General features: G+C 39.3%; 1 protein-coding gene across 5 annotated transcripts in view; it reads left to right on the forward strand.

The window, feature by feature from the left end:
• The window catches only part of pik3cb (phosphatidylinositol-4,5-bisphosphate 3-kinase, catalytic subunit beta), a 190,337-nt gene that overhangs the window by 161,615 nt on the left and 5,504 nt on the right, over positions 1-23,218 (forward strand). For all 5 annotated transcript variants that reach the window (XM_043702028.1, XM_043702027.1, XM_043702026.1 and 2 more), the window contains 5 exons: positions 4,362-4,440; positions 8,543-8,710; positions 12,710-12,833; positions 15,467-15,612; positions 19,342-19,474. In XM_043702028.1, the coding sequence (XP_043557963.1) occupies positions 4,362-4,440; positions 8,543-8,710; positions 12,710-12,833; positions 15,467-15,612; positions 19,342-19,474 (650 nt within the window). The remainder of the gene's footprint in view (positions 1-4,361; positions 4,441-8,542; positions 8,711-12,709; positions 12,834-15,466; positions 15,613-19,341; positions 19,475-23,218) is intronic.

The following is a 23,218-nucleotide window of genomic DNA, read 5'->3' on the forward strand; positions in this document are numbered from 1 at the left end:
AACCAGTAGCTGGTTGTTCTTATAGTTTCAAGTGAACTGTTAGCTTTTGTTTTGACAGTTTTATGGTCTTGTAAAGGTTCAACCTCTTCTGAAATGTTTTTTTCAATTTCTCTGTTTATTGGACAAGAGTTAGTGGTGTTAAGATTATTAAAGGCTTCATCAATGGGATTTTTGCTGGCTATGTCTGACAATGATATGGGGTATTGTTTTTCAAAGACTATGCCTGATTCTTTTGTTTTCTTTTAAATTCTTATGAATTTCAAAGATTTATGAATGACGTTAAATGTCTCATTGTTTCTGTCTCCGAGGTTTAATTGGTGGTAATACATTAATTCAGTGTGTAAGTCAAACCATAAAGTTTCCGACATACATTCATATCTGAGTTTCCACTCTGGAGAATGCAAAACAAATTTAGCCACTAAAGGAGGATTGTAATACATCTGAACCTTTGCACAGTGTTTTTCAATTTTAATGGGGCTCAGAACTTGAGAGATAAGAGGGTATGATCAATCGCTGCATTGAAAATGTACTTAAAATCATCATAAACCATTTAAATCATGACAGGCAAAGTTTACAATAGTGTTTATATTTACCAGTCAAAAGGTTCCTGACTCCACTGAAGGCTTAGTTTACAAACTGCTTTACCTGGCAAGGTTCCCACAACCTTGAGGAACCCACCCATCTCTATAATAAGAAAAATTACTGGGAAATTTGAATTTACAGCAGGTTTAATAGTGAACCCAATGTCAGGTCATATTTCAGGACATGTTAAAATGGCATTTGGTGACATTTGGAAAAGATGTTTAGCATTGGCAAATTCACTTCCTTCGTCTTAATTCCCATCATAAATTTTACAGGAAGTTGATTTGTATTAGTTTAAAAATGTTATGTATGGTGGGCTCAATAACTAATGATAATTGGGGTTGCACCAGAGACAGAATTGGATGACCTTGGAGTCTTTTGGTAATTGTAGGACTAAATTTGATTGTAGAGAGAGATTGGGCAAGGTTATGTAAGGATTTGAAAACTTGAGAATTTTCAAATCAATACATTCACCAATTAAACTCATTGAACAAATCCTCTCTCTCAAACACTGACCAAAACCTTAATTTTGAATTGCAGATATCCTATATGCAATGCATAGGTGACCACTGATATTAATAAATTATACATTAAGATATCCTTTGCTTTAACCTATAAACCTACATTGAGTACATTAGCATGCAATAACAATAATTGTCGTAAGCAGTAATTGCAAATGGAAGAATGATTAGTCAGTTACATAAGCACTTCTGTAGAAACAAAAATGTGGAAAAGAAACAGTTTCCAGATTTTGTGGCGAAAGATTTGCATACTGTTATACTTATGAAAAGTGTAGGGTGTTCCTGTAAAGCGCCAAAATTATAAGTTTGTATGTCACTTTGTCAATCTTGCTGCAGAACCTGATAGAGAATACATCAGCAGTTTCTGTTTATTATTGTCTCTTTTCCATCTCCTGTGAATACAGTGAAGCCAAGATTTTTAGAATATGTTCAAAACAGTTTAATGATTTAATTTTGAGCTGTTGTCAGAAAATGTCACCCTCTTAGCAATTTATTAATCTTCTGAGTTTCTTCAACTTGTGGTTGAAAGTGTATTACAAGAGGAGAAGAAGATTTCCTATACAGAATGACAGTACAAACTGAAAGTTGCAGACAAGTGTGTATTGTATGTATGCATAAAGTGGGTCATGTGGCTCGATGGGCCAGTAGCAGAAATTAAATCATAATATATAACTACATGATAGATTCAAGATCCTCAAGTCAACTAATATTGAAGATTATTCAACCAAAGTGAGATTTCTTCCAATTTTGAGCCAAGTCCACAAGTGGTGAAGCAAATTATTTTAAATTGCCATGTAGTTCTGGTGATATGTTTACATTGCAAAACAACTACAGGAACATGTTGGTGCTCGGGACTTGGCCAATTTTATATTAATGGGTAGATTCCAAATAGTAAGTCAAGCAGTGGGGCATGTGCAAGCTTGCAAGTCATAGTTGCTGACTACTTTCTGCAAGTTGTGCTACTCCCTCCATAACTTTGTGCAGACCAGCAGTGAGGAATTCAATTCTTACCTAGTCCAGCATGCTAATCACTCAACCTATCAAGAGCCAAAAAACAGATTAATGTCCCATTTCCACCAGAGGCAGCAAATATATTTCCACCTAATTTTAACTTGCGTTGTCGTTTTTAGCTGCAACAATAAACCAGATGCAGTAAAAGAATGTAGGATGCAAATGATTTCTGTCAGTGCACTAAGGTTAACTGGTTCTCTCTGTCTCTCCTATGTTTAGAACTGTGGTACTTCTACTGAACACGCTCATGAATTCTCTTTGTTAGATTATGTGGGTATTGCTTGTTAATTGGTTCTGAACCAACATCACTGGAATACAGTCCCACCATCCTTTTTAGCAAAAAATAATTTAACTTTCTCAATAAGAATATCCTCACGCTTTTGACATCTTGTGGGGACAGTATTGGAGAGGTGATAACCTTGGACCTCAGACAGTTTGTCTGCAGATTCTGGATTTGACCACTACTTTAAAAACATGGTAGTTGAAAGTGTCTACTATCGATTGGAGAGGAATAGCCGTTAGGCTAACTGATGACCTTTCACACCCTCTTTGCCACTCTAGTCCCAACACCAAAACCCACTCCAAAAGGAAAAACTGGACTTTTAAGAAATCCTGTCTGCTGACTGAACCAGTGTTTATGATTCAGCTTGGAAGACTTGCAGTGAATATTGAGAAACTTCTTTCCTTTCACCTGGTGAAAAGACTTGTCTTCCTGCAACGTCATGTTTTCTGCCCAGAAATCGGAATTTTGATTGAAATTACATGACAGGAGGACTGACTTATTGCAAATGGTTCAAACCACTCCCTAGATACCTGCCCTCAAGCAACAGAGAAAAGAAAATTTTAAACAAGCAGCTGACAGAGGGAGAAATAGGAAGGGAGAGGCCCAAGAAGGGGTGAAATCTGCCATGTTGTGTTAACATTGGCCTGCACAGAAGTGCTCCAAAAGAGCAGCTATTGAAGATTTACATAACCTCCACTGGACACTGCCACAGTAAACAAAACAGAGTTATTGGGAATAGAAAAGCAAAAATTGTTGGGATTATAATGTAGCAGATATTTGTTGGAACAGTATTTATAACTGTTGATATTGCAGTTATAGTGATTGGACTGGGTGGCCATGGGATTGGGCAAAATATAACTCCATAATGGAGGATACTACAACCATATCGAGGAAGCTATTGGGTCATGAAAATCTTTTAAAACCAGCATTGTATTTGAATTTCAAGCCTTATGGTGCTGAGTAGCCATAAAACATACCCAGTGAGTGACTGCCACAGGTTGATACTCGAGCAATATCCAGTGTGGCCAAACAGTTGAAGAAACTTCATAAGCAACCTAAAGGACACATCAGCACTGCCAAGAATAATCCTTCCCTTTCTCTGCACGGTACTCCAATCTGCATGTCAATTATAGTGGGTGATCTAAAAAAATTGGTAGCTAATCTGCAAATCCACCTACATTTATAATAAAACAAACTGCAGATGCTGAAGGTCTGGGAAAAAAAAAACAAATTGCTGGAGAAACTCGGGGGGGTCAGGCAGCATCTGTGAAGAGAATGCAGAGTTAACGTTTTGAGTCCAGTGACCCTTCTTCAATCTACCTACTTGTCATTTTTCTTAATAATGTAGGATTTCTGTCACATTTTAACATTTTCTTCTCATTCCCTCCACCCAGTTTGAGTGATGAATAGTTGTATAGTTTTGATTAGATTTACTACTTCTCCGCTAATTTGAGAATTCAGTTTTAGTCATAAAAGTACGATACCTTTAGAAATAATTGAAATGCATGCTTCTTTATTTTTATTAAATTTTGTCATAGTCCGTTAGACTTCAGAAGTTTCAATCACAATGTTTCTGATATTCATTATCACAACATAAAATACAAAAATTACATTCATGTCTTATTTTTAAGTGAGCAATAAGAGTACATCGCACCAATGATTTACTCTGGCATAATGATTCATTAATATATGCAGGGGTTTTGTTCTACAACAAAATAATTAATGGAGCCTGTTGAGAGACAAAAATGGGAGGCTGTAGTGCACATGAGGAAGCTTGTTTATGAATGAAACAACTTGCACTTCATTAAAATGGTGTACCACAAAAACAAATAGAATCTAAAACAAATCTGCACCTCATTGTGACCTGCTCTTAAGTGTAATAGTCTCATATAATTACATAACATGCAGAGATTTGCACAACTCTGAAATAACCCCCCGCATCTATACTGCTTTCTTTCATTCAGATTTGCGACAGGACATGTTGGCTCTGCAGATTCTACACTTGATGGACATGCTGTGGAAAGAGGCAGGCTTAGACCTCAGGTAGGCCTCCCACAGTTCACTTCCTTCAAATGCCTTTCAACTGGCTTAACTTTACAAACTAGACTGTGGCAATGTGTGGATGAACGTTTCCAGTTATTCCATCTGAAAATTTGAAGCACATTTAAAGGAAAACAGTGAGCGGAAAAAGGAGACAGATTAGGCCTTAAGGCACTGTTAGCTCAGAGTGCATATGGGTTCATTATGTGGGAGCCTAGCCTTAACTTTGATGTGTTCACTGAGTTGGAGCATGCTTTTTCCTGAAGAAGATTTTAACGCAAGTATACTGTAATGCATATTTGAAGAATTTAATCCTTCCACACAACAAAGCAATCCTGAGTATTTTGTCAATCCAACTTACTCTTTGGTGGTCAGATAGCCTAATGGTTGTTCTGTTACTTTTTGATAGTTGGATAATTACCCATTACATGAGAGAGAGTGTGCTTCAAGTTAACTTTTTTTGTAGTCAATATGCAATCAGAAGGATTTTTTTTAAGACATGAAGGAAAATTGTGCTTATTTCATTTAAGAAACAAATCCAGATACAACAAATGTCAGTAATACAATGTCTGGGCACAACATATTACTGCAAAGGGAAATCAGTAAATAATTTTAAAATACAGTTAAAGGAAGGAAAAGACATTTTATTGCCAAAAATTGCTTGTAGTTCTGTCAGTTTTTTTCTTACAAAATCTCCAAAAATTCAGCAGTTTGTTGATAAAAAGACCAGGATGAAATGGACTGCACCCTGAGGACATGTCCTCAACTTGACTCCTGTCAAACTGCCTTTCTGACCAGGATGTTTTTTCCCTTTACGTTGACCCTGTTGAACTCTAGGGTTGCAAATCCTTTCATCACAGCTTGATTTCAGAGGGGAAGTAGTTGGAGGTGTGCCCAGTGGAGCTGTAAGTAGGGTAGTTTGAAATGCCATGGAAAGGTGCCAACTGGCCCTCTGAACTCCATGTGCACTTGGCGTGCGGTTGTAACGCTGCGATAAGATGGGGAGTGATTCCCTGTTTCATCATAGTGAACATTTTCATTTAATTGATCTAAAATGTTTTTTTATTCCCCACCCCCTCATCCCTCTTCCTCAATAAAATTTCTTATTTCTGAACCATGATATGTTACAAATTCTTTATTCATTATCTTTGATAATTATTATTCAGACCACTCTTTTAGTCTGACAATGATCCTGTTGTAATAGAGAATCCCAAGAAAATGCATTACCTGTTCCTAAACTGGTGGGATCGGAAGGGAAAAGACAAAGATAAAATCAATCTCCAGTTCTGCCAGTTTCTCTTTTTTTCTATCCACTATGCACGTTTTCATATTGTCCAATTTGTAGTAAATAACACAATCTTTCTACTAGGGTCTAGTGATATTACTGCTAGATTATTCATCCAGAGTCCTGGTAATGCCCTGGGGAAAGTGAGGACACATTCCCGATGAAAGGCTTATGCCTGCTCATTGGATGCTGCCTGACCTGCTGTGCTTTTCTAACACCACTCTTTTTGACGAATGTCTTGAGGACTTGGGTTCAAATCCTGCACATGATGGAATTTGAATTGGAAAAATAATCTTTTTAAGAGTGTAGTGATGACCATGAAACTGTTGTCAAGTATCATAAAAACCCATCTAGTTTGCTCATGCCCTGTAGGAAAGGAAATCTGCCACACTTGCATGGTGTAGCCTATATGTGACTCCACACACACAGTAATGTGATGGTCTCTTAACTGACCTGTGGGCAATAGATGCTAGTCTAGGGTGTAGGTTTGCTCGCTGAGCTGTAGGAAACATCATCAGTGGCGACCTCCAAGTGAGGCGAAGCTTTTGTCTCCTGCTTTCTATTTATATGTTTGTCCTGGATGGGGTTCCCCATATAAATAGAAAGCAGGAGACAACAGCTTCGCTTCACTTGGAGGTCGCCACTGATAATGTTACCTAGCCAGGTAATGAAACGTCTGGATATCAAACCTACACCATAAACCTCAACCTGAGCTACAAACCTTGCAGATGCTAGTCTAGCCAGTGACTCCCATAACCTGTGAATGAATTTTAAAAAAAGGCTTTTAAGTTGCAACATTTTTTTTAAAAAGTATGTACTATGAGACATCTAACACCAAAAATATGGATGTGTTAATTAAGTTAAGTTTGACACTCTAACTCAAAATATATTGCTGTTGGTCAATCCTATGTATAGGCACTAGTAATTGTTTCATTTTTGCATTGCCTTGCCAAAAAACTGGCAGCTGAACATCTATCAATTCTTTGGGTTTCAATTAAGTTTGCCATATTTTGCTCCGAACTTTGAGAAGCCAGAAAATGCTCCTAACATGCCAAAAATCCAGGAAAATAAAATTAGATAATCTTCTCTGAATCTGGAACCTGCAGACTTCGTTGGTACAGCTCCATTTTCTCAGATTCAGCCTTGGCTGTTGTTTCTATTCTGGATGAGCATATAGACAAAATGCAGCGCCATCTGTTGTTGTTCTGAACCGATTGCAACTGTAGAAAGGTGCCAAATTTCTGAATCTGGCAGGATTCCTGATAGGAAGAACTAGACTTTTCTTTTTCTCGCTTGATGGATTTTCCATTAGAATTGTTGCCACAGCAGTCAGGAAGCAACCTAAGAGTAGAAAAGGACTCGGTAATGCAAAGCGTGTGCTTAATACCACAAACACACAGAGTACTGTTTCATCATATTGCTTTGCTTACAAAAATATCTCCGTTTCAATTGAGCTGACTTCTCCCAACTGCATAGCAAAATCCAAATGCTTTATTTTGCCAGGGGCGTCTAACGATGATAATTAGTGAAAATATGCAGTTCATTTCCAAGCTGCGCATCATCCTGACTTGGACATACATTTTCACTGGGTCAGTAACCAGGAACACCATATCCAACAACCTCATAAGTACATACACCATGTGGACCATTAGGTCAAGTAGACACATCACCATCAACATGCCACATTGCAAACACAACTAACCTGTTAGTCGCGCCTTAACAGCAAAGCTTGCATCCTTTTGTATATTTTGTACTAATATACTGCATAGACCAATCTCTCATGAGCAAAGCTGTTTAAGTAGATTCCCTAATGAATGCCGTGCTTTTCACTGATAGTTGCAGACTAGGAAGGTCCCAAGTTCATTCCGAGCAGAATTCAAGAAAGGAAGGGATAAAATGAGGGGAGAAATAAGACTAAATGTTCCTGTAAATGTAATAGTATTCTGTGTGGAATCCTATAGGAACGGATCATTTCAATAGTGGGGAATAAAAGCAAAATTGGCATAATTAAAACCTTAGCTTATTAACAACTGCAGCTGGGTTTTGCATTATGTTGTTAATTTAGCAAATCATTATCAAACAAAATTTGCCACCAACCATAAAGGAGTTATTAAGAGTAGGTGTCCTGAATCTTGGCCAAAGAGTTAAGTCTTAAGGATCATCTTAATAGAGAGGTTTAGGAAGAGGATTCCAGAGCTTGGGGCTGAGATATTTGAAAGCATGGCCGTAAAGGGAATTGAATCCAGAGATGTGCAGAGAGACGGGGTTTGAGGAGTTTGGAGATCTCAGAGGAGCATAGAGCTTGATAAGATTAGTAAAATCGGGACGCACAAACTCATGGAGGATTGCCTTTCCACCTCACATTCTGCCTTCAAAACACTTCTCTTAAAAACTACATCTTTGGCATTTTTTTTGTCTATCTGACCTAATTTCTTCTTTCGCGGCAGGTGTCATGCTTTGGTTTATAATGTCCCTGTGAAGCACCTTTGGATATTTCATTATTTCAGAGGCACTATCTAAATTGTTATTGCTGCTTTACTGGAGATAAATGCAGAACAGAAAGCATGAGAATTAAGCCAAAACTGCCTCATTACTACTTGTATGTAGCAGCAAATCTCCCTCCACCATTTCCACTGTCTGACTTTACCTGGTCGAAAATCGTCATACTCCATAGTGGAATACAGTCAAACTGAAGCACTGCAAGTCAGGCATCACCAGTTTTAACATTACTGTGCTGTGGAAACTCCATTATTGCTGCAATGTACTCAAGTTGCTTCCTCCTTAGTCTTAATGTAAAATTTGTTACTGTTTCTTTTACAGAATTGTGCCTTACGGCTGCCTTGCAACAGGAGATAAATCTGGTGTAATTCAGGTAGTCTCTGCTGCAGAAACTATAGCCAATATCCAGCTAACTAACAGTAATGTTGCTGCTACTGCTGCCTTCAACAAAGATGCTTTGCTGAACTGGCTCAAGGAAAAGAATTCTGCGTGAGTTTTTGTTTTCACTTGGCCTTCAGACATATTCGAAAGAACTATTGAGAAACTTCTATGAAGTTGCATCTTTTTCTTTCTATTATGCTGAGTTATTCCCTCCTCTCCCTCTCACATCAAATTGGGAAGGTTCATTTAGGTAATATAACCAGGAATAGGCCATTTGGCCCCTTGAGCTGTTCTGCCATTCACTAAGATAATGGCTGATTTATTGTGACTCTCATTCCCAACTCCCCCACGTAGCTCTTCACACACTTTGTCGATCAAAAATCTCAACATTGAATATATTCAGTCACCACTGTCTGGGGAAGAGAATTCTACAGATTAATTATTTTCTGAGAGATGAGATTACTCCTCTTCCTTGTACGAATTCTTTACGAGGATTGCTTTTCGAGGTGCCCTGTGTAATTGATATTTCTGCCCCTCACTTGGAAGTCCTGCCTTGGTGTTTGCAGTCTCTGTGCTAAGAGAATTCCCACTGTAGTAGGCATTACCTATGGGAGGGTAAAGAGATGAGGACAGAGTGGGGTGTTGGTGAATACGTGGCAAAGGCTGCTGACAGGCAAAGGTAATTCTTTAGTCCAGTGTGTGTGAAAGAATGCCCAGTGCAGGGGAGAACAAGTTCTCTTGAAGAAAGCCCATCTTGGAGCATCTACAGGCTTAAGAAAGAACTGTAATGTTTGACTTTCCAATTTCATTAATTTATCCCTCTAAAAAGAAGCTTCTCATGCTAAACTTTTTTTTTAAACTTAGCACAATAGTCTTCTTAATGTAGAAGTAGAAAAATAAAGAAATAAACTAATTTCTTTCTTTGTCTACTTCTGTAACTAAGATTTTGTACCCAGGTAATTTGAATCTAAGACATTATACACTTTTTGCTGTACACTCATACTTTGAACTTCAGTACACATGACAATAAAATCTAAATATATTTGCAAACATAGTGCGTAGAACTGAACTGAGGTGGCAAAAGTTCAGGGAATCCAGCACAATATTTTTCCTTTTCAATACGTTATTCCAAACGCTGTATTGTTAACTAAATAATGGCAGAATTGTTCTGTTACTGTACTTTTTATTGGAAGCCAAAGTGCATCTGGATCAACCACAGTTGGCTGTGGGGTAAATGCATGCAAAGCCACAGAATAAAAATGCTTGACATTGGGCCCTTCACAAAAGGATAGACAATATGAGCTCTTGTCCCGTGAAAGCTGTTGCAAAAAAAACGTTTTGGATGATCTAAAGTTTTGGATGGCTTGGGTGCTTGGCCAGAGTTCTAAAGATTCCCTCTGTACATCTGAGAAAAATCATTGGAAGAATTTAGGGTAGTGTGTAACAAGTCTGTTCATGCTTCACATGGTGAACTGTAACTTACAATGTTATTTTCCACAGATTCATGTTGTCCTTTGTGAAAGTCAACTGAACATACAACTTGTTGGGGGGAGAGAAAAAGCATAATATTTGTCATTTTGTGCAGTTGAATATCTGTGATTCTTTCATGTTAAAATTGTTCTTATTTAAAGTCAAATACTTCCCCGGACTGCCTAATCCCAATTAATAGCCTGAAGAGATTGTTCAGGCAGGAACACATGCTTTCTAAAAGTATGGATTGATGATTTTTTTCCCCCACTTGCAGTTAAAGTGCAGTGTACTATCAACTACACCATTGCCCAGGCACATTTTCTCATGTGATCTTGCACTTTTCACCTCATTAACTACATAGCTGAACTGTTTGGTGTGTTTCTCACGTGGTGAGAAGTTGTAAGTGCTGTGGGCCAGGTATTACCTCATCGACTGCGGGTACTCAACCTTGAAAAGGTCTCGGAGGGAAGGCAAGCTACCTCTGTATTTCTAGGACAGGGATCTGGAAAAAAAGGCTGCCTTTTTTTCCAGTGGAGACCATACCAATAGACTGGACCAGCCTGTACAGAAATTCCTGCACTGGGTCAACATAGCTCACATTCAAAGGCCAGTACTCATCTTACTCTGCCACTGGACAAGTATCTCACCAAGACTGAAGGACAACACCCTCCGTATTATCTGCATCATGTTCACTTGAGGGCTCTCACCCATCGTATCCTTCTAAATGACTAATCCTTTCTCCCTTCTGCGCTTCGTACTGACTCCTTGGAGTGACCTCAACGCCTTTCCTGCCCATGCAGAGCCACCAGCTGCTTTTGAATCCACTACCATCTCTTTCTTTTCATGGCTTTGACTCATTTGAGGAATTCCCTCCACTCCTCCTACCCTGATCACTCACCAGCACCTGAATGACTTCAGACTGCTTGCAGTTTGTTTGCATTGACTCACAATGGGCAAGCCCCTGTAGCGTAATCAGATGAGCTCCTTGACTACTGGTGGCAATGTCCTCGGACAGTCAGTTCTCCTCATCCCATTGAGCATTCTCTTCTCCTTTTGATATTCACATATTGCCATTTACTTTGATGTACATACAATGTGTTTGGAGCATAAGCTACTGACGTGTACTGCAACTGTGACAATGATGTAGCATGATGCTAACAGTGATATGTCTGCCTTCTGCCTGACTGAAACATGTGCTCCCCATATAACAAGCTGCTTGCTTTTCTTTCTGTTTGAAAAAGTGAGTAACACTGCAGAGACAGCCTTGTAACTGGGTGCTCAGGCTTTGAGGGTCATATTGCTTTGTTTGCACACAGGCTGGCACCCTGTAACTCGACATAAACGTTAGCTTGCTTTCATAATGCTCACTAAGAGCTGTGAGTTAAATGTGTCCATGTTAATGCAAAAGCATCCTGTGTAGGTGCACGAGTGGCTGTCCTTGCGCACAATCCAAACTCTCAGAAGTACGTAAGTTGTAGGTATCCCTGAGCTGCGGAGTGCAAGGTTGAAGGCCTGAAATGATGTCTGAGTTGGTTTGGGAGTAGGAACGAGGATATGATGGAGCTGGTGATTTACTGATGTGTTGTCTTGTGGATGAAGTGTCAAGGAGAAAGATAGTTATTGGAGAATGCAGGGGAATCATGCAGACGAAGCAGTTGGAGGATGACCAGGTCAAACGTTGTGTGAATTGGCACCATCACATACTCACGCTGTGGCTTAGGATCTTAAAAATGAAGGGGCATAATGGCAAACCACTGTAAAGAATAACCTGTGGTTATATTGGCACAAAGCTGGTAAGGAGAGCTTCCTGGCTTGCCTAGAGTGCTGGATCCATGGTCTACAGACATAGGGTAACATCAGGCATCTAAACTGGCACCTGCTACCAGTGGGAAACTGCAGGCTACTTGGAAAACACCAGTTGGTCTCTGTAATAGGACTTAAACAACTCTTAATGAGATGTGTCAGCTACCTGCTCCATTTAGGTGGATGACCATGCAGTCCTTCCCCATCTCCCACTGCTATTCTGCTTCCAGGGAAATGATCCATAAACAGGATGGAGTAAGGAATCTGCCATGTTGGCCAGCAGTTCCTACCACTTGATTAGCACTACATCACCACCTTCTCAGTAGTAAATAGGGATGGCCATTAAATGCTGACCAGCTGGCATTGCCCACATCCCATGAATGAATGTTTAAAAATTCATCCTGTGAGCTTCTGTTAGTTCTTGCATCCATATACTACCTGTTGAGATTAATCCTTCAGTTACTACACACCTACCCCTTAAAGTTCTCTCCCAAAATCACTTTGTCTGACTTTTTAATCTGAAAACTATTGTTTTAAATGTTTAACTCTAGTCTCTTTGCTTCCTTACAATTTTCAACTTCTCTTCTGTTTGGTATCTGACAAGTTGTATGTACAGGTGTACAGCATGAAGCAGAACCCCCTTCTAAATCATTCACAATTCACTGTATCCCAGTAATTTTATATATTGCAAATGTAAAAACCCTATTTTAAGATTTCATTCTGAATTCAAGATATATAAACTGCTGTATGGTTGTTTTTATAAATGCAGATGCAAATGTTCCAGTAAACAAAACGCTTTTTTTTAAAACAAAAAAATCTTCTGCTTGATCACAGGGATGCTCTTGAACGAGCAATTGAGGAATTTACCCTGTCATGTGCTGGATACTGTGTAGCAACCTATGTGCTGGGTATTGGTGACCGACACAGCGACAACATCATGGTCCGAGAATCTGGCCAGGTATGATCCAATTAATCTAAGAGTTAGCTCCAGATAGGATTAGCAACATGTGATTTCCAACAATATTTGCTAATGTTGTAGAATTCATTCCTGTTTTCAGGTAACTTTTCACCCTCTGCAAAGCCATAGCTAAGATGTAAACATAGGGGCTGTCATTCCTGTTCGTCAACATTTTACAGCTGTCTTGTTAACTGAGAAACTAGAAGGAAGACTCTCTTTGTTTCAACCTGATTGATCTTCCCTAATATTGTTATTCTTCAGGTAGTATTCATAATTATTTGATGGTTGCTGACCCTTAGCATAAGCCATGATCTAGCTATGGGGCAGGACACAAACGCTAGTCTCCAGTTGACCGCAGCTGGAACGGAAATGAAGTCCCGTAAAGGTGCCATTATTCTGAATCACGTGCTAACCATATAGCCAATGCCCCCACCTCCTTATTAATAGATTTTTTCTGGATATAGGTTTGCTTACTGAGCTGGAAGGTTTGTTTTAAGACATGTCACCATACTAGGTAACACCTTAAGTGAGCCTCTGGATGAAGCACTGGTGATATAGCCAGCTTTCTATTTATATGCTTGGGTTTCCTTGGGTTGGTGATGTCATTTCCTGTGGTGACATCATTCCTATGGTGATGTCATTTCCTGTTCTTTTTCTAAGAGGGTGGTAAATGGGATCCAAATCAATGTGTTTGTTGATAGAGTTCTGGTTAGAATGCCATGCTTCGAGGAATTCTCATGCATGTCTCTGTTTGGCTTCTAGGATGGATGTGTTGTTGCTAGTTAATGTTCATGTATCCTGGTGGCTACTTTTCTGCCTATTTGTCCAATTTAATGTTTGTTGCAGTTCTTGCAAGGAATTTTGTAAATGACATTAGTTTTGCTTGTTGTCTGTATAGGGTCTTTCAAGTTCATTAGCAGCTGTTTAGTGTGTTGGTGGGTTTGTGGGCCACCATGATGCCAAGAGGTCTGAGTAGTCTGGCAGTCATTTCCGAGATGCCTTTGATGTAGGGGAGAGTCGCTAGAGTTTCTGGATGTGTATTCCTAGAGGCATGACACGACCCACTCTCACTAGTATCCTTACATACGGATGAGGAAGGACACCATTCTGACTGGGACAACACATCCATCCTAGGACAAGCCAAACAGAGACATGCACAAGAATTCCTAGAAACATGACATTCCAACTGGAATTCTATCAACAAACACATTGACTTGGATTCCATTTACCACCCCCGAGGAAAAAAACAGGAAATAATGTGACCATAGGAATTGATGTAATCACAGGAAATGACATTACCAACCCAAGGAAACCCAAACATAGAAAGTGGGCTTCACCACCAGTGCTTCATCCGGAGGCTCACTGAAGATGTTACCTAGTATGGTGGCTAAATGTCTGAAAACGAACCTTCCAGCTCAGTGAGCAAACCTACATCCAGAACGTCAACCTGAGCTACAAATCTTCTCAAGACCCTCTAATTGATTTATTAATTTAACCAAGTCATTAATTTAATGGAACCTAGGATGCATTAAAAAAAAAGTACTTTTCTTACACCAAACAGTGTTTGTGGAACCCAGTTGTGAGGTAAAATCTGAAGTATGCAGATCTGCAAAACCTATTGTTCAAATATTCAAAATCCCAGCATGGTCGTGTCCCATGTTTGCTGTTGTGATGTTGCAGTATTTAATATTGAAGCTTTGAACATTAATAACTATGTCTCAGCATGTTGTTTCAAGTCTAATGTTGTAATGATGCCTCTCTCTGACAGAGGAGCAATTATGTTTATAAGATAATGTTACTACTTTGGAAGCAGTCCTGAGTCACCCCTGGATCCAGCAGTTCTATTATAAATGGATAAATAGGGCAGCACGGTGGCTCAGTGGTTGGCACTGCTGCCTCTATGCCAGGCACCCAGGTTCAACTCCAACCTTGAGCGACTGTCATTGTGGAGTTTGCACATTCTCCCAGTGTCTGCGTGAGTTTCCTCCCAGTGCTCTGGTTTCCTCCCACAGTCCTAAGATGTGCAGGTTAGGTGAATTTGCCATGCTAAATTGCCCATAGTGTTCAGGGGTGTGTAGGCTAGGTGCATTAGTCAGGGGATATGTAATGTAATAGGGTCGGGGAATGTGTCTGGGTGGGATACTCTTCAGAGGGTCAGTGTGGCCTTGATGGGCCGAATGGCCAGTTCTCAAACTGTAGGGCTTCTAAATTCAGTAGCAGTGCTAATATGCTGGTTTCAACAGTGAATGAGCTCAGACTTGTTCAAGTGTTGGCCTCTGTGGTCCTCTCAACATTAGGTAAGGTTCAAAGTCAGTGAACTGCAGCCATGGGCACAACTTATTTTACCACTTTGTTCTTTTTATACCACAGTGTGTGTAGGTTGATACCACAGCAACCATTTAAGTGACAGAACTGCTTCAAATAAGAACTGTATACAAATCGGGAAATGACAGGTTGATCGAGCAAATTGTGAATACATTGAATACTGCAATATTTGCCAACTCTCTCTTCCCAATAAACAATACCTTTTTTTTTTGCAGTTGTTCAATTCTTATCATTTTGACGTCACGTCAGTTTCAAAGATTGCAGAGACCTTTTACAAGAGAATAATCTGACTGTTTTCTGTTTCCAAGCTCTTCCATATTGATTTTGGACACATTCTTGGCAATTTCAAGTCTAAGTTCGGGATTAAGAGAGAGCGTGTGCCTTTTATTCTTACCTACGACTTCATTCATGTCATTCAACAAGGAAAAACAGGAAACACTGAAAAGTTTAGCAGGTAATTAAACGGTCATGTCAGAGCTGTTGTATTATGGCTCCATCAGAGCATGTTCTTATAAAAGAGACTAATAACAACAGCACATTGTTCTGGTATAATTGTTAGACTTGTATTAATATCCCAAACTAGAGGGCACTTTCTTAGGCGACCACAGCGTTGCAAATTGGCTTCCCTTTTATACACATATGTACCATTTTAGTTCACTGCCTTTCCCCTATCCCTGCCCTTAATTACATTATGTACAACTGATATTTCCTTAGTGCTGCAATAGTTAGCAACATATCGAAATTTTGATTAAGCGCACATGTATTTGGCACACCTGAAGTATAGTAGAACGATAACAATGTTGCCGCTTATGCGATCCAAGCTGTTTTGATAGCATAGTCTACTATAATTTCCCAAGAAGACAAGCAAGCTAAGAAATTGGCAATTACAACTTATTTAATTACTAAAACTTGAATCCATTCTGAAGTTTAAAATGAATTTAATATGGTAGTAATATTAATCATTTGCTAACTATGTTGTATGTTTATTAGCAAGGACTACAACTTCAGTGTGCCTTTATGTCCTCTGTGAAATCAGCTTAAAGTTATTAAGGTTCTTGATTAGTAAGCATTGGGAACTTTGCCATGAATTGGAAAGATGCAGATTTGAGCCCAACTTTGCTCGCTTAGAATTCCAATATTGCTGTTGAAAATTTGATCAAATGATTCCATCCAGCCAGACTCATTTCTGTGTCTAGTGTCCAGCGCATACAATTGGCTTCATCTCCTAATTATCATTTACCAAGTGGAAATAGGGATAAGATGAACATGGAGGGGTAGATATTTTCATGTGTAATGCTGATGATCAAAAGCTCACAGAAAATACTCATGCTTTATTTTCATTTCTGAGAGTTATTTGATTGTTTTTGAGTGATCAAGTTAGACAAAGGAACCCTAATGGTGGTGGTTACTTTAAGAGCCCCTCAAGCTAATTTGGTTTTGTAGGTTCACTCAATCATTGAAACATTCTGCCTCATAAAGGAATAACATTTGGTATGATCCCAGCTGTTGTTGTTACTGGACAAGACAGATCCCAGTTTGAAATCTGACTTGATTGTTAAGAACAAAAGAAAACTAAGCGATCCATCATTGAAACACAAGCATTCAATACTGTAAATTTTGTTTTAGCAATAAAGTAGACATTTGCACAAAAAGAAATTTAAGATGAAATAGAATAAATCAAGCTATATACAGACACCTCAAGTTTAAAGACCTTTTATAAGACACTGGTAAACTAGGTTCCTATTAAAACAAACAATATCCCTTTATGATACTCAAACACTCTACCAAACTCCCTTCCCTACTGCACATACGGTTTGACTTGGTTGTGTCTAATTCCTATTTCTTGGGAACCTGATAACCTTTTCCTTGAATCTTCATACAATCAAGCTTAAACTTTCTCACCATCAAATAACCCTGTTAGGGTTTTAAACAAATACTTCTGGTCTAGAATTTAAAATTAAATTCCCTACACTGAGAATTCATTTCTTAACTATTTTGACATTATCTCTCTTCTTTAAGGGCAAATTATACATCCAGCTTCAGTCAACATTCTAAAAATCCTAGATAAAGCAGCAAAATTAGGCCATTCACCCCATCAAGTCAGCTTTGCCATTCAATCATGGCTGATATGTTTCTCAAATCCATTGACTTGCCTTCTCCTGTAACTATTCATCCCCTTTTTAATTAAGAACCTATTTGTTTCTGTTTTAAGGGTTCTCAATGTGAACTGCACAACATTCTGTGGCAGTGGGTTCCACAGATTCACCACACTTTCACTGAAGAAATTTCTTCTCCTAGGTCTTCCTATGAGAAGATAGTCTTCCCTTCCCTCTTGAGGCTGTGTCCTCTGATCCTAGTCTCCCCTAGCAGTGAAAACATCCTCTCCACATCCTCCCTATCCAGGCCTCTCAGAATTCTATAAGTTTCGATGAGATCCCCCTCATCTTTCTAAACTCCGTTGAGTACAGACCCAGAGTCCTCAATCACTGCTGGTATGACCAGTCCTTCATCCCCTGCATCATTCTTGTAAACCTCTACCTTTGGACCCCCTCCAAAGCCAGCACATCCTTTTGTAGATGTGGGGTCCAAACGTGCTCTCAATGTTCCAAATGGGGTGTGATGAGAACCTTCTACAACCTCAGTAGTACATCCTTGCGCTTTATATTCTAACCCTCTCAAAATGAATGCTAACATTGCATTTGCCTTCCTAACTGCCCACTGAACATTTATATGTTACCCTTAAGAGAATCTTGAACTAGGACTCTTAAGTTCCTCTGTGTTTCAGATTTCCAAAGCCTTTCCTCATTACAAAGTAGTCCAAACTTCTATTCTTCCTACCAAAGTGTATAACTTCTCACATTTTCACATTGTATTCCATCTGCCAATTCTTTGCCCACTCTCCTAGCCTGTTCATATCCTTCTGTAGCCTCCGTTTCCTCAACAGTAACTATCTCCCTACCTATCTTTGCAAACTTAGCAACAATGGCCTCAACTCCATCATCTATATACATAACAGGAATAGTTGTACAAAGTTAAAAATCACACAACATCAAGTTATAGTCCAACAGGTTTATTTGGAAGAACTAGCTTTCAGAGCACTGCTCCTTCATCAGATGGTTGTGCAATACCAGTACTTCTGAATCAGGAACAGTTGTGGTCCCAACACCTGACATCTGCAGACCTCCATGAGTCACCAGCTGCCATCCTGAGAAAGACCCCTTTATCACTACTCTCTGCCTTCTGCCAGTCAGCCAATCCTCTACCCATGGTGTTACTTTGCCCCTAAGACCATGGGCTCTTATCATATTGAGCAGCAGAAAGGCCTTCTGAAAATCCAAATAGATCACATCCACTGGCTTTCCTTTGTCTAACTTGCTCACTGACACCTCAAAGAATTCTAGCAGATTTATCAGGAATGACCTCCCTTTGACCAAGTTGTGCTGACTCAGCTCTCTTTCACCGCGCACTTCCAAGTACTCCACAATCTATCCTCAATGGACTGTAAAATCTTACCAAAACCCTAACCTGCCTACATTTTCCCATCTTCTGTCCCTCTTCCTTTTTAAGCGGGTGTGACATTTGAAACCTTTCTTGAAGTCTTTCTTGAAATGCCCCAAAACCAAAAGAAGTTTGAACTCTTCTGTCTGAAAGTTAATGTACAACTATTACTCTGTTACTCATAAAAGCACATCCACTGAAACCAAAACACTTTTGATCCCTTTCACTCTTTACACTTATGAATAACTCAACAAGGCTACTGAAATACCTCCAAGTTAATCATTACATTCTTTCATAGACACAGATCAAACACACATGCCAGAAGTACAAAATCCAGACTCTCAAATAAATGTTGTATGTGAACCATCAATTTTTTTTTCATAAATTTTGTGCGTGATTTGCACTTTGTAGCCACTGATTCTTTTAAGTACCAATATTTATCTTCAGCATTTTGGAATGAAATGCAGAATTCATCTTAAATTGAAGTCTTTCTCCTTTTAACACTACCATTACCAACCAAGCACCTCATTAGTGATTTAGGAACGTTAATTCCCCTTTCTACTTGGCAGACTGGTGAATTAACCACCCAGAGTTTGCTGTAACAAAATGTATATCATACCTGAATTTTTATCTCCTTTTCACATCCAGAAGTTGTGCATTTTGTACTGTTATCTATTTTTGGAAGGTTCCGTCAATATTGTGAAGAAGCTTACCTGATTCTGCGCAAGAATGGAAACCTGTTTATTACTCTGTTTGCACTAATGTTGACAGCAGGCCTACCTGAGCTAAGCTCCATCAAAGACATCCAATACCTTAAGGTAAAACTTTTTTATACCTGTCTGTATTCCATTGGAATTATTTCAGAAATGCATTTTAAAGTGATGCTAAAGCAAAATACTGAGGCCTAGCAATTTGAGATAGAAGCATGAATGCTGGATAGACTGAACACGTCTGACAGCATTTGTGGAGAATGAAACAAAGAAACCTTTCATAAAGTGAGGCCTTTTGAACCAGTTTGTTAAACATTGGGAACTTGTCAGTGAGCTTTAAAACACAGACTTGTACGCCTTTGTTCCCAGTGAATTTTGATTATTGCTTATTCCGTGGAATAACACAGGAAACAAAAACTAAACACAAGCAATGAGGAAAAGAAATTGGATCACATCTTTGCAACTATCCAAACTCATTTCTCTGCGCTTCCAAGTATTGGATTAAGACGACATCTTTCTCTTTGCTTTGACCAACAGTAGTAAAATGATCCAGCACATTTTTTTTTCCAATCCTTCCCACCTTCTGATCAACACTATCTGATCAATTGAAAAATTAAATTACCAATTCTGAAGTACATGCCAATGACACTCTAAACTGCCTACTTGCATTTAGAGTCCTAAGAGATATACAGCACGGACACAGGCAACTCATCCATTTCGATCAGATATCCTAAATTAATCTAATCCCATTTACCAATATTTGGCCCATATTCCTCTGAACCCTTCCTATTCATATACCCATCTAGATGCCTTTTAAATGTTGTAACTGTACCAGCCTCCACCACTTTTTTTCTGGCAGCTCATTCCATACACACACTACCCTCTGCATGAAAAAGCTGTGCCTTAGGTCCCTTTTAAATCTTTCCCCTCTCACCTTAAACCTATGCCCACTAGCTCTGGATTCCCCTCCCATGGGGAAAAGACCTTGACTATTCGCCCTACCCATGCCCCTACTGATTTTATAAACCTCTATAATGTCACCCCTCATCCTCTGATGCTCCCAGGAAAATAGCCCCAGTCTAGTCACCCTTTCCCTATAGTGCAACATCCTTTTAAATCTTTTCTGAACCCTAACAAGGTTCACAACATCTTTCCTACAGTAGGGAGACTAGAATTGAATGCATTATTCCAAAAGTTGCCTAACCTAAGATCAGGATTTATCGACATCTGAAAGATTGTGGTGTGTTTGTGATTATTTTCATCTTTCCAATGTGAGGACATCCAAATGTCTTTTGGGATGGTCAGCTGAGACTGAATGTATTATGTGAGACAGCATGGAAACAGTTCCTTCGGTCCAAGTCATCCATGCAGACCAGAATTCGACCAAAGAATCTGGTTTCAGTGCTGTACATCTGACCCTGACTATGTGAAAGCCTGCAAATACCACCTGTCCCCTGGTGCCGCTGGTCTCATCTCAAAAGGTTATTCTTGCTGGTTCTGTGATATGAAGATATTTAATAATGGGTGATTCAAAAAAACAGTTTATTTTGCTTTAATTGAAGTATGCAAACATTCGAGTTACTTAATGTCATCAAAGTTGGCTATATACACCTAAATATGTTGAGTACTTTTGTATTAAATACTTGTTCGCAGTCAAATTTTCTTTCAACTTCTTCACACGTTTTGTTTCTGAAGAAAATTTCATAACAAACAAGAGAAGGGAATTAATGCTCAAATGGCTGCTTTGAGGTATTATCATTCCATAATTTTTTTTTTCAATTACCCCGGGTCTGTTCATAATGTGGACACTAAGTATTTGTGATATTCTATCATTTTAAACAGTTCACACAAATAAACTGACCCATCTGTGGACACCCAATGAGTTAAAATTTTCTGACTCTGTGGAAATGGTTTTTGAGGCAGTTACGGCGGGGTTGGGAGGGGTGAGGGGGTAAGGCAATAAGTAAGAGAGGAATCAGTCAGGATGGCTATCCAATGCATTCCTGCCTCTGGGAAAATGTCGGTGGGCAGGGGGAGAACTGGTTTAGCTGCATGCTCCATGAAAGGCAGTCATTTAAGAAAATTAGCATCTACTGACAGGGTGTTTTGTCACAGTGCTGGTAGTTTTCCACCATTGAAATCCGCCGTCCCTGCCAACTGCAGAGCCTGACAGTTCGTTGCCGTCTTAGCAGGAGGCCATGGGAACCAGAGTCTGCATGTCACAGTAGGATGGAAGACCACAGCTAGAAGTAATCCTGTCAAATAATTTCCCCTCCAGCCCAATGGTCTGGCTGAATACAGGCCTGTTGTGGATGTTGAGTTGTCCAGAGTCACTGGAGAACTCTGATGTCAAGGCTTCCTCTCCAACTGGGCCTGCCTACCATTCAGATCTGTCGACCTCTTACTGGGCCTGCAGCTTGATGAACCAGAAGGATAGCAAGCAAGGAAGTTTGCACTGGCCATGATGGCCATGTTTAGTTCAAATGCAGGGACCCCTGATAAAAAAACATAAGTGGCTTCAGTATCCAGAAGCATGGAATACAAGGTAGGGGATTGGTTAGCAGATATGGAGTGGCAGATATTTAGAGAGATTTCAAAATACTCAAGTATGTTCATATTTTAAATAAAACCACCATCCACAGGAAATTGTAAAGTTGGAAAAGCATCAAACTTATAAAAAAAAATACATCATTGTAGGAAGATGAGTGGTAGGTCGGTTGATTGGTCAGAATATAAAGAACAGCAGAGAATAACTGCACGATAAATTGAGTTGGAAAAAATTAGAGAGGAAGCTAGCTAGAAATATAAAAATGCTTAGCTTGAGTATTTAAAAAGGAAGACAGTAAGTATAAAATGAGTGTTGGTCCTCTGGTGAGTGAGAATGTGAAGGAAATAGCAGATGAAACAAATATTTTGCTTTGTCTTTACTATAGAAGATGCAAAAAAAACATTTTAATAGCCTCAGGGGGTTCTGTGAAATCACAATCAGGAGAGAGCAGTACAAAGCAAACCGATGGAGCTGTGGGCTGATGAGTCTGTCACCAAGTGAACTTAATCTAAGGTCTTAAAAGAGATTTCTGTTGAGGTAGTCGATGCCTTGATGATAATTTTCCAAAATTCTCTCATTTCAGAAAATATTCCAACAGTCTGGAAAATAGCAAATATGGCCACTGTAGTCAAGAAGGACTGGAGGCAGGAATCTAGTCTGGTTAGCTTGACATCTGTCACTGGGAAAGCATTAGAATCAATAGTTAGAGACCATAGACTTGTACTTAAAAAAACGCATGCATTCAAGATAATTGAGAAGAAACAGCATGGTTTTGTTAAAGGGAAATGTGTACAGCCACTTTATTGGAGTTCTTTGAAGGTGTAACAAGGTTTATGCGTAAAGGGAAGTCTACATGCACTGTACTTGGATTCCAATGAGGCATTTGCTAAGGCTCCACGTTTTAAAAAAAAAATCATTCTGGATTAGATAAAAGCTTGGGCTGGCTGACAGAAAACCAAACTTAAATGGGTTTTTGTCTGATTGGTAAGATGTGACAAGCAGAGCCTTTTGGGATTTGTTGGGGTTTCATCTTTATAGAATTTCCATCAATGTCTTCGATGAGGGGTGCAAAGGCATGCCAGCTAAATTCACAGATGGTACCAACATAGGTAGGAAAGGATGTTGTGGAGATGACATAAGGAGGTTGCAGAGGGATATAGATGTGTTGAGTGAGCAGGCAAAAGGCTGGCCTGGTAGATGGACTATAATGTAGGAAAATGTGAAGTTGTTCGCTTTGGTAGAAAGAATGCAAAAGCAGGATTTATTTAAATGGAGAATGATTGCAGAATTCAAAGGTGCAGAGG

This window comes from Chiloscyllium plagiosum, chromosome 13, assembly GCF_004010195.1.
Source record: "Chiloscyllium plagiosum isolate BGI_BamShark_2017 chromosome 13, ASM401019v2, whole genome shotgun sequence".
Lineage (NCBI taxonomy): Eukaryota > Metazoa > Chordata > Chondrichthyes > Orectolobiformes > Hemiscylliidae > Chiloscyllium > Chiloscyllium plagiosum.